The sequence below is a fragment of the Rhea americana genome, unplaced genomic scaffold, assembly GCF_003343005.1.
Source record: "Rhea americana isolate MKP2758 unplaced genomic scaffold, rheAme1 scaffold_143, whole genome shotgun sequence".
NCBI lineage: Eukaryota > Metazoa > Chordata > Aves > Rheiformes > Rheidae > Rhea > Rhea americana.
Window position 1 is genome coordinate 2,314,488 of NW_028185517.1, and position 12,239 is coordinate 2,326,726.

At 42.9% G+C, this 12,239-nt stretch overlaps 2 protein-coding genes across 2 annotated transcripts in view; both read left to right on the plus strand.

The window, feature by feature from the left end:
• The first annotated feature begins 435 nt into the window (after positions 1 to 435).
• On the plus strand, positions 436 to 11,574 carry PGD (phosphogluconate dehydrogenase). Its single transcript, XM_085299017.1, has 13 exons — positions 436 to 510; positions 693 to 768; positions 1,198 to 1,377; positions 1,514 to 1,579; positions 2,271 to 2,389; positions 3,880 to 3,949; positions 4,286 to 4,420; positions 5,139 to 5,328; positions 7,846 to 7,976; positions 8,610 to 8,743; positions 9,077 to 9,176; positions 10,612 to 10,734; positions 11,285 to 11,574. Exons 2-13 carry the CDS (start codon positions 724 to 726, stop codon positions 11,402 to 11,404), a joined length of 1,413 nt encoding a protein of 470 aa, XP_085155143.1. The 5' UTR covers positions 436 to 510; positions 693 to 723; the 3' UTR covers positions 11,405 to 11,574.
• A 590-nt stretch (positions 11,575 to 12,164) lies between these two features.
• Positions 12,165 to 12,239, plus strand: part of CENPS (centromere protein S) — a 4,197-nt gene continuing 4,122 nt past the window's right edge. Inside the window, exon 1 of the mRNA XM_085298908.1 lies at positions 12,165 to 12,171. Within this exon, the coding sequence (XP_085155034.1) occupies positions 12,165 to 12,171 (7 nt within the window). The remainder of the gene's footprint in view (positions 12,172 to 12,239) is intronic.

Below are 12,239 nucleotides of genomic sequence, written 5' to 3' on the forward strand. Positions count from 1 at the left end.
TCGGCGGGGCCGCCCGCAGGGCCGTGAGCCGGGTGGGCCTCGGCTCCGCCGCCGCGGTGGGGGGGCGGCCCCGTGTCACGGGAGAGCCGTTAGCGGCCGTTAGTGGCCGTTAGCGGCCGTTAGCGGCGGCGGAGCCGGAGCCGGGCGCGATCAGCCGCGGCGTCGCGAAGCCGGAGCCGGGCCCGGGCCGGGGCGCCCCGCGGGCGAGCTGAAGGGCGCGGCCCGCGGCGGAGCAGCGCGTTTCCCTCGTGTGCCGCCTCTGCCCGCGGGGCCGGGGCTGGGGCCGGGGCCGTTCCCCTCGCAGGCAGCGGCGCAGCGCGCAGACGAGACGCTCCAGCGCGGCCCCGTTAAACCGGCAGTGGGACGGAGCCGGAGCCGGAGCTGTTGCGCGCTCACGCAGTCGGGTTTGCGCGCTGCCTCCTGGCGCGGCGTTTCGGGTGCCTTGCCTTCGTGCCCACCTTGTTTTGCTGTGGTAACTGGGAGGAAATCTCRGTGCCTTCAGACCGCTCGGTATGTGCTGCAGGCGGACCTGCGCTCTGGGCGGCCTGGTGCCCGCAGGGGCCTCCTGCGCTGCTGCCTTCGCTCGGAAAGGAGAGTCGGGGGGGGCGGGACTGCGCCACGGGGGTGCGGGTGCCAGTGCCACATCGCCGCTAACGAGTGCTGCCCGGCGTTTTTGTGCTTCTGCTTCCCAGAGCCGATATTGCTTTGATTGGACTGGCTGTGATGGGTCAGAACCTGATTTTGAACATGAACGACCACGGGTTCGTGGTAAGCGAAAGGAAACATTGTTCAAGAGGGCTGGTTCACTGGCAGTGGAGCTGAGTGTTTGGGGTTTCCCCCCTCCTTTCTGACATTCTAATGGGTGTTGTTTCTTCCTTATAATTATAACCTCTGCTCTCTGTCCTGATTTTTAGAGAAAAGAGGCCTGGCATGCCTGTACTTAGCTACTTGATGGATTAGTTATGTATTAGTATGATCTTTCTCTTAAGTTTGCTTTGAAATATCTATTAGTTGTATATCTCCAAAGCACTTGTAAAGACACGCAGGAAGTTGCAGGTTTGTGCCTGCTCTATGCCTTTAGAGAAGGGGGAAGTAKGAGGCCATATGACGTTGAGTCTTGCTCTTATTATTCCTAGCGTGAGCTAAAGTAACAGTTCTGTTGGCAGCTTTAATTAACATCTTTTATTGCTCCACTAGGTTTGTGCTTTTAACAGGACAGTTTCCAAAGTGGATGACTTTCTGGCCAATGAGGCCAAGGGAACCAAAGTAATTGGTGCTCACAGCCTGGAGGAGATGGTCTCTAAGCTAAAGAAGCCCCGCCGCATCATTTTGCTGGTGAAGGCTGGAAGTGCAGTGGATGACTTCATCAATAAACTGGTGAGGCTAATATTCTTTCTGCTTGTGACTTACCACCGACTCTTGGAGAATTTTACTCTGGAAAAATCTCAGCTGTTTGTCAGTACTATGTTTTGAATGCATAGAGGAAACTAAAATGMTGATTTATTTTTGACAGGTGCCATTGCTGGAGACTGGAGATATCATAATTGATGGTGGGAATTCTGAATACAGAGATACCACAGTAAGCTGTATACTGTTTTATGTCAAAAGTGGATGGATAAAGGTGTTTTCTTCCTGTGGTTCGTTCGTGATCTCTGATCACCAGAGTAGTCAGCCAATAAGATAATTCTCCTTTGCTCAGGGAAAGCCAGACTGAGTTATCCCTGTAAAACTTTTACTGGCAGCTTTTAAAAAGTGAAGCCCCCGTGGAAATTTCTTGTTTCAGGGAGATTTGAAAATCTGAGGATGCTCATAGAATTGGTTTTACCTAGTTGGAAGGTCCTAGAATATGGGTTTCTGATTAGTACAGACGGTATTCTATCTGTTGTTATATCTTGTACATATATGACTATAGGATAATGCAGTGAGATACAACTCTTACTTTGAACCTAATCTGCCTCCCTCACATCCATGTACCTTGCATGTATCACCTGACAGTAAATTCTAAGTCTTTTTTACTCGACGCTTCACTCTTCTGCCCGGTGCTTACAAGCACTTCGTTCTCTCACTGCATCTCTTTTACAAGGGCCTGTGTCAAAGCAGGGAGAAGTTTCCTAATATTCACATTGCTGCATGTACAGACTTTCTCCAAGATTGTCTGTTGCCATTTCAAAGCAGAACTGAAAACAAAATTTTAGCCCTAAAATTAARACCTGGCTCTGGCATTAAAAAATACGTGTGTTTACATAATGCTGCTCTGCTCTTTGTTCCAGAGACGTTGTAAGGAACTGAAGGAAAAGGGCATCTTGTTTGTTGGAAGTGGTGTTAGTGGTGGAGAGGAAGGTGCAAGATATGGGCCTTCACTCATGCCAGGAGGAGCCAAAGAAGCCTGGTAAGCATGAGTTAGTGTATTCTTCTTCAGGCTTGTTTGCAACAATAGTCTCCTGTTTGTCTTGAGAGCTGAGGGAGGGAGGAAGGGCTTGGGTGTRGAAGGAACACGATATGTCACTATCTTACTTCCTCAAGGCTCAAGATTTCTCAATCTAGCTGAGGTCACAGGCCAGTGCTGGATTTTCATGATGGACAAAACTTACTCAGTTTTCTCATCCAGGAATATGCAGGCAAAAATAGTGCCTACAGAAATCTGAAGGTAGAAATTTGTGGAAGGGGAGAAAAGAATTTTGCTTAATTAAAAAAAATATTATTTCTTGATTATGACTTTTTCTTTGAGATCTGATAACTTGGAAAACGTTTAGCTGTAAAACAGCAACAAATGTCCCTGCAGTGACGTGCATATCAAWGGAGGCTGTGCTTATCGAATGCAGGTTTAGCTCAGTTGGTTAGAGCGTGGTGCTGCTAATGCCAAGGTCGTGGGTTTGATCCCTATATGGGCTGCGCTGAGGGTTGGACTAGATGATCTCCAGAGGTCCCTTCCAACCTTACCRTTCTATGACATTGAGCCAAATGCACACATTTCTTTTTTGCAGGTTTCTMTGCCTTACCATCCTGCTGTTTTTGCTGTGTTACTGAAAAAGATTGTACATCAGTTTTCATATGAGACTATCCGTGATGGCCCATTCTCACTGTAAATGTAGAGAGAAGTGTTTTTCTCCAGGCCTTATCTGAGCTTTAGAAACATTAAGTACCTGTCCCTTTGCATCAGCATTTCATCCCAAAATCTGCCTGTTCAAGCTTGATGGTGCAAAGCTGGCAACACCAGTAAAAGTAGTCTTTGCGTTGTCTGATCTTTTTGGCTTAAACTGCACTATGAAGACAGCTTCTATCTGCCACCCTTACCTGAACTTTGTTTGTTGATGTCTTTCWTTGTACCTGCAGTGCGTGTGCTGACCATGCTGTTTTTCTAGTGACAGCTTTCACTTATTCCAGGCTTGATGTTCTGTAATGCTATCCTGTTGGCTTTGCAATTACTAAAGCTCCCTAAATTACTGCAATGATACGARTAAATGTATCTTGACTTGCCTTCGTGGGATTCCTTCCCTCCCTCTTCTCCTCCAGATCACCTCAGTGTTTTCTTGTAGTTATAGAACAGAACAGAGTTTTACTTAAGCTCTTACTCTTATCTTTTTTGAATGTGGACCTCTGTCATAACCTGCCTGAAATTTCCTGTCTGTAAAAAGGAGAAGGTACATTGAGCTTGTCTGCGCTGTGCTGTAAGAACATGACATAGGCTTTTTTGCATTTCTTGCAAACAGTGTTTAACTCTGGGAAAACCTCACTTTTTATTTGATATTGCTGTATTCAGCCCCTCACCCCATCTYGGCCATTGGCAAGTTACAGTAGAGTGCATCATAGTGATGAATTTTCTTTTGCTGTATTTGTGTCCTTTGCCTCCCTGCTGAGCTCTACCATTTCTCCCCACAGGCCCCACATCAAGACAATATTTCAAAGCATTGCTGCTAAAGTGGGAAGCGGGGAACCTTGTTGTGACTGGGTAAATATTGATTTGATACTGACCTTTGCTTGTGGTTAGATCCGAGCTTAAGTAGGGTTGGTTGCTGACCTTAATAAGACCAGCCCCACTAGTGGGTTGATTTTTCTGACTGATTGCATTCAATTCAGATTTACTATCTCTGATAACTTTGGCAATACAAGGAAAGGGTGAAGCTTGACTGGGTGGTGGAAGCTAAGTGAATCTGTGATTAGAAGCACAGTGTTTTCAGTTAGCAGTGGGCTTATAAAATATTCTTAGGTGGAAAAAAGCCGTAGGCAGGTATTAAACACTGGCAGTGGTGGCAGCACTGTTGTTGATGGCATTTTTTCCTGACAGGTAGGAGATGAGGGCGCTGGTCACTTYGTGAAAATGGTGCACAACGGGATTGAGTATGGAGACATGCAGCTGATCTGTGAGGCCTACCACCTGATGAAGGATGTGGTGGGCATGGATCACGACGAAATGTCAAAGGTGATCTGTACGTTTTAGTGTCTTTCCTCCCTGAGCCGTGGTGGCTGCCTGCAGTGTGATGGAGGTAGCTGGGCTTGGGTAAAGGTGGTGTATGTGCGTGAAGTAAATTTGTCTGCTATGCTTTATGCAAGGGTCAGGTGCACAATACTTGTGAGCTTGAAATGAGGTAGGAAGCAGAAGGCAGTTACACCTGAATATTAATAGAATTTGTCTAAATCTTCAGTTCTGCYGTTGATTTCTTTCCAGGAAGCAACGTTTTATGCAGGAATATGAATTGACTTGGCCTGAAAAAAGCTAATAAAAGATTAAGCTTTATAATCAAACAGGTAATTCTTGCAAAAACTCAGTTGAAGCAAGTCAATAAGTGTGATGTGTCTTGGAATGATATGACACTACTGCTTCCAGCTATCAAGGCCTAAGGTGATAAGCAACAGGATAGGCAAGGCCTCTGCCTTTTTATTTGGACAYGGGTGCTTTGCAGCCCTGAGTTTGGGGTGGGCTCTTTCCAATTCAGGGCTTCTGAGCAATGCTCTTTCAGAGATGCTGAAATCATTGATAGGTATGGCAGGGTACCAAGAACCATTAGATGAGATAGAATGACACCCCCCCCCTTCTGTCTGCTTATTTTCTGATATAAATCTATATCTGTCTGTCTGACAGACATAGATATCTATCTATATATCTATATCTGTATATTTACTTCCCCCCCCATCTTCAGGTATTTCAGGAATGGAATAAGACAGAACTGGACTCTTTCCTGATTGAAATCACAGCCAATATTCTCAGCTTCAGAGATACTGATGGCAAATACCTCCTCCCAAAGATCAAGGACAGTGCAGGCCAAAAAGGCACAGGAAAGTGGACAGCCATTTCAGCCCTGGAGTATGGAGTCCCTGTAACACTCATAGGTAACAGATTCTTTGATCTGGCCTTGTCTTTCCTACTTGCATGATTCTTGTCACACTAACGAGCATGGTAATGCACAGTAAATCCCAAAGACGAGCCCACACTAGGGTTTGGCCCACAGAAGACACGTTCCAGATGTAGACTTTGAGAACTGTTACTGGTTTTCTTCTCTGGATTTGTTTTTGCCTTGTTTCTCAAGTGTTGGTGGTGCTGTTACCATGCCTTGTCCATGGTATCATCCCAGTTCTGCTGATGACTTGTGCCAGGTGAATGTAAGAAAAGTATCCTAATAGATTTATGCAACATTCCTCTCAGTAATCCTTTACCTTATCTCCTCCAAATCCCATTATATCCTTGAGAAAATGCTAAAAGATTTTTTTTTTAATGAAACCTTGTTGCTTGGGCACCACTTGATAAATCCCTAGACTTTTCTGAAGGCATGAGAATTTTTTCAGATACCTACTTAAGTATTTCAAGCCTCTCCTTTTTCTGTGTTTCAGTATAACTAAGCTAACCTGGAATTAGCCTGATTAGACAAGGACACAAAGCTGGACCGTGTTACAGCTTGAGCACAGACAGCTATATTTGACAACAGTGGTAGAGTTCTAGCCTGGGATAGTGGCTGCTGTCTGTTTTTCTACCATGACAGTTGTTTGTGGTGTTTCTTTATACAGAGTATACAGATGCTGGTTTTTGTTTTGTAGTTCACAAGRCCCCTAATCCAAAGCCAAACTAATTTTTGGGGAATGTGTTCGACAGTTACTTTGGGTGATATCCCTAAAGCATGTGAGAATTTACCTACTCACATAATGCCTAACAGCATAGCTACCCACCTTTTTATCTAACTTGGCTTTTGAGTGGAGTTACAGTACGGGAGTTGACACACTGAGTGCTGCTTCTACCACAGGCCCAGTGTAGACTTCCCCTTGMGAAAATAAAATGCTCAACAGTTTCTGCTCTCTGACTGGCTTTATTTTTCTTGCTTTCTCTACCTTTTTCCTTTGCCTGCATGGTCAAGTGCTCTTGTATTAGAAGATAAGATAAACTATTCAGTAAGCTAAAGACAGTAACTGTAGTGATAGCTATCAGAAAAATGTGGCTGCATTGCAACAACAGATTTTTGCAAAACAAGTTCTTCTGTAAGTGATTTTAGTATTCTATCACAGCTATCTTCTTTTACTTCTAGCCTTTGGAAAAAAAAAAATAAAAAGAAAAGGTTTCTCACTTGTGCTGTTAATATTCGCTTGTTTGGAGTTCTTCCAAAGATTAAGGGTGGAGAAGACACTCCCTGATTAATCCTCTGCATGCCGGGTAGTGTTGTTAGGTAATGGCGAGGTGATAGGGAAGTATGTGCAACAGCCCTTGTGCAAGTGTGGCCCTTCTTAGGGCAGTTGCTCTGTGTGTGTGGTTTTACTGTGTAAGYATGACTTGCAGACTTCTCCCTGTCAAAGCAGAGTCTTACTACCCCTGCTCCTTCCTGATTCCACCCCAGCCCTTCCCCTCTCTTCCCCCAGTGCAGAAGGACACTTTTGCAGAAATGGAGAAGAGAAAACAGTTCTGACTGTAATTCAGTATGCTAATCCTACTACAGGGAGGATCCAGAATCCTGTGAAAACATGACTCCTTCAATAATTTGGGGAGTTTTTTGGTAGTCCACAATGCACTTAAAAGGAGAAAGAAAACCTCAATAAGAAGACTATAATCARCTTAATTGCTTTTCCTCTATCAGACCTGGAAATGATATATTTTCTTCATTTAACCACAATACCATCTTCAATTGCAAATACGTACAACTTAAAATGGCATGATTAGGAATTGACTGTGTCAGATCAAGMGACTGGAGTCCTGGCTTTCTCTTCATAATCTGAAGATGCAGCTTGGCTAATTTCTTAGCCCTGGCAATGCAGTTAAGTTAGCTGTGTAGGGATGTTACAGAGCTTTCTTGTGGGCTTTTGAATGATYGTTTTATGAGCCTATCTGATTGTAAAATTTACTTCTTCTTACAGATTAACTTGTTCAAATCTTTCTTTTTGCTTTTGATTTGAGTCTCTGTTATATAATGTGTGTGTGTTCATTTTTAAGCAAGTATAGTTAATATGAATTGGCATTTAAGTAACTGCTTTTTATCTTCAGAAGCATGATAAAGGAATTAGTGAAGTCTTCAAACCTTGTCTGTCTGTAGACTGCAGTACAGCACTATTTTATAGATGGGGAGAAAGATTAAAGTAACTTTYTGAAACTAAGAGCAGATGAAGGTCAATGCTTCATGGCTTTTTTTTTTTCTTTTCATTTGAAAACTGTATCAGCCAGCATTTATGTTGGCTGGYAATTTGGTCCCTCAGTAATGTTTCTGAAATTACTCAATTATATACTGTTCTTCCCATATGACTCCATTTGACTATGAGCTGTGTATCATTCAGTGGCTCTCTCACTATGGGCATAAGGACGAGTATCTCGGCTAGACTTCAACAGTCATGTTAGGCTTGTTAATTGTCTGCCCTTTCCTATACTACATAAAGGTGAAGCTGTGTTTGCACGGTGCCTCTCTTCCCTCAAGGATGAAAGAATACAGGCCAGTAAGCTGTTGGATGGACCTAAAATAACTCAATTCAGCGGGAACAAAAAGACCTTTCTGGAGGACATACGCAAGGTGAGTYGTTGTGCTTGTGTCTGTCCCAGTGCTGTGTTAGAGTAGTACGTCAAAGCAGATTTTGGATGCTGTAAACCCTGGCAAGGCATAAATCTGAGGCATTCTTGTATTTCTCTTCCATGGCAGTTGGTTCCTGCTTTTCACCACCCTATAGAGCATTGTCCGGTGGTGCCCACGCAGCAGAATGTGACCAATTCATTTACTGACAGTTAGAAAATCCTGAAGGAATTCAAATCCCACAGGGGGCACTGACAACTAGCTGGGATGCAGAGATTATAATTCATGCACAGCAACTCACTTTTTCTCCCTCAGCATTCCTGCCATTGGAATGAGAATRATGTCTCTTGATCTCTCTCTACTGTGACAAAACTTTCCAAAAACTGGAAAGGATATTTAGCTCCTCAGATAGTATTTGCACTTCAGTAACACATTCTGACTATTGAGGAAGGGGAGATTGTCAGTAAAAGGCTTTGGGAGTGGAAGTAGGCTCTAATTGATTTTTTTCCACCAAAGAGATAGAACRTGGCTACTGAACTCAGCCCTGATAAGATATGGACTAAACAGAGCATGCGAACTGTGAAATTTCTCATTCACCTTTGTGAGCCTTCACTAAATTTGAATTTGTTTTTCTAGGCCTTGTATGCTTCCAAGATTATCTCATATGCTCAAGGTTTCATGCTGCTCAGACAAGCAGCCAAAGAGTTTGGATGGACGCTCAATTATGGTGGCATTGCACTGATGTGGAGGGGAGGCTGCATCATTAGAAGGTAATTGAGACAAGAMGTGATGATAAGGAAAAGAAGAAGCAATTTAGTTTGTGCAGTGCTAATCTGACAAGCCTAGAGATTTTCTTGGAAAATCCTTGGAGTTAATCTACTGATAAGATACTGAGAGACTCTTTCTGTAGTCAGCACTAAAGATTACCAGATGAAGATTATTTCCTCGTGGTTTAGCTACTGCAGATTTTGTTTTGTCTGTGTTTTGTTTTCATCTTTTCTGATGTCTGGCTGAGTCAGATCTTGGCACTGTCATTTTTTAGATTCTGAGCCACTGTTGAAAACTGTGAAATCTGATTCTTTGTGTGTATGTGCTCTGCCTAGTGTGTTCCTGGGAAAAATCAAAGATGCTTTTGATCGAAACCCYGAGCTCCAGAATTTGCTGTTGGATGATTTCTTTAAGACAGCTGTTGAAAACTGTCAGGTAAGTTTCCAACGAAGGAAAAGCATAAAAGAAATAGTTGACCATCTGGATTCCTTCCACTTCTTTCCCAGGAGTTCCTATCACAAATGGATTTAARCTGAAGAATGAGACGGCAGAGAGAACGTCTTTGAAAACTTTTTATACAGCCTCATTAATCCCAAAGATCTCTAATCCTTAAACTCTTTGGGACTGTAGTTACTGTAGTGAAGCATGCTATACTGAGGTCCAAATTAGAATTTTACCAGATGCCAGGGTTAGTGACCTGTCCTTGGAAAAAATGCCTACAAATGCRTCTTGCCACTGTTTTGTCAGAAAGTTGGAGAACGTTTGTTCTAAATAAAGAACTTTTGTACCTCTGAACCGCTACTTTATCAGTGAGCATCCAGATGCATCAAGCTATAACTGAAATCTTGCTGGGCTTGTGATATGGAGTGGATAATGCTTTATGATAAAGATTTGTTCTTACCTCTCAGATGTAACTGGTGTGCCTCATACAGTGTTACAAGGTATATTTGTAGTGTCAACCTAAAGGTAGTGCATGGGCAAAATACATAAATATAATTTGTGCGGTGTGGTGTTGCTTCTCTTTGATAATAATAGAGCTATCATTAGAAACTTAAAGGTTTTCATTATTACAGAAGAGCCTTGGGTAGGAATATAGCAATTTCGAGGAACCATGATGTCAGGAAAATGTGTCTAGCGTGTGTGAAAATTCTGATCACTGCACCTGTTTTGTGYGTATTGTGCACTTGGATTTCAATAATACAGAATATAAAGCTCTGCTCTGTTACTGTTGTTTGTAGTAGCACTAAACTAACAGTGTCCCCCATTCACTAGTCCTAGATCTGCCCAAACAGTGTCTTGATTTGGKCAGCAGAGGACGGGCAGAACTAAAACCAGATTATCTGGCTGACAAAGTTGTCACATTTTATTGTTCATAATTCTTTTTACTAAAGCTGAATGTTCARTGCAAGTTACTAAATCAGGTGTGAAGTTGAAATGAGGATTATCCATCTCTGTTTGAAGTAATGTGCTGACCTCTTATGCCTTTGGGCAGTCTTTGTACTGTGCTTGATCAGATGTACTGAAAATGCCTCACTGTTTGCTCAGTATTCTCCCCAGTGTGTTCTTGCTTTTGAGATGCATTGCTGATATTTATGTGAAAGAGCGGCACCCTTGCCCGAGGTTGTGGTTTAATTGTGCATGAAGTATTTCTGCACTTTGTGTCCTGTTTGCTAACTCCATCTTACTGGCCCTTATTTTGGATCAATCTTTCCTGTATAAAATTAGGCACCTGCTGCTGCGCATTGTTTCAGACTTTGCCATTAGATTTTACACAATGTGAAACAGCACCTGCTTTTAAATGAGAGTAATCCATATGCTTGCGCATAGCTCTGAGGAARCTGTGATTAGTTTCCATTTCTTATCTCTTCAGGACTCCTGGCGACGTGTAATCAGTACTGGAGTCCAGATTGGTATCCCTATGCCCTGCTTCACTACAGCACTTTCTTTTTATGATGGATACAGACATGAGATGCTACCAGCTAACCTGATTCAGGTAGGTGCCTGAGATAGTGTYGTAGATCATCTGGCAACTGAATTAGCATCATGATGTTATTTAAATACTAAKCTAAAGGCAGTGATTGCAGTACGTCCTACTCACTCCATCACTGTAAAAATAAAAGTAYAGATTGCCTAATGTAATTCTGTTAAACCTGAAAATGAAGTCAATAAAATACCTTAAAATATCTGGACAAAGAGTACCAGAGGTATTYGTATTAGTGTCAGCATCTGTTAGTATTCTGTCTGTGAAGCAAGGGTAATGAYACTGAGTTTCCTATAAAGCATTTTGATCCTAGATCTTTAAGTATATGTCAGTGCTTGTCTTTTAGATTAGTAATTAGCAGAAGTAATATACTTAAGTTTCTACTGAGCTGTTACTAACTAGATATTAATAAATGTTTCATTTGCATTGCTTTTGCTAATCATTAGAGAATAAGYGTGAAAATACTGGAGCCAGATCTTTTAGTTTTCATAGTTGAGTCTCAGTATGTGCAACTTCTAGTACTTGTATGTGACTGATATTCCTGTGTGTGTTTTTATTCTAGGCTCAGCGTGATTACTTTGGTGCACATACTTATGAATTATTATCAAAGCCAGGTGTATTTATCCATACTAACTGGACAGGCCATGGAGGAAATGTGTCCTCTTCTGCCTACAATGTCTAATGGAAATATTTTCTCTTGAAGTCAAGATACTGTAGATTTCAGATATCCCTCCTAGGACTCCCCTTTTTAATGTACTGTATTAAAACTTGTGTCTGGGCACTTTTGTAATAACTTGTGGGTGTGTGTCATATATATCATATAAAAAAGCTAAATAAATTTCCCTATAAATATATTGAGACATTTCTCTTTCTTCTGCTGCAGGCCAAAACTGTCTAAAAATGTCTTTGCACAGTATTTCATAGAATACATTTTAATATGAAAATTGCTGTAGTGCATAAGCTCATAGGGATCAAGATAGAGAGGACTGCATTTCAGTAGCTGCTGAAGTGGAGATCGGCGGACAGGCGGCACAGSGACGCGGCACGAGGCTCCTCGGAGGTAAAGGGCTGTGCCGTGCTGTCGCTTGCCTGTAACAGGAGGTGGCTTGGTTCCCCAAGTTTAATTCCTGAGTATTCCCCTGCACACAGTCTCTCACACTGTGAGCTGCGTTCCTTTTCCGTAAAAAGGAGAAGGGTGGGATGGATCATAGAGAAACTTGAACGCAGTGCAGGGTGTAAGGATACTTCGAGACTGATACTCCTGTCGCTGGGCCGTTTTGGCCTAACTGAAGTTGCCGGTCGATGCCTGAGCTTAAAGYGGTCACCTGCCAAGGTGCTCAGCTGCTGAAGATCGGCATGACCAGCARAAGATTAATTTCAAATCAAAGCTACTCTTTGGCAGGGTGTGTTGGATCTAGGAATTCCGTTAAAAACCCCACAACATGATCGGTAAGTGAGGTGATAAACTGAAGGCGGTGGTGGAAAYTCAAGGGGCTTGAGCACGTTCGCGGTGAGGG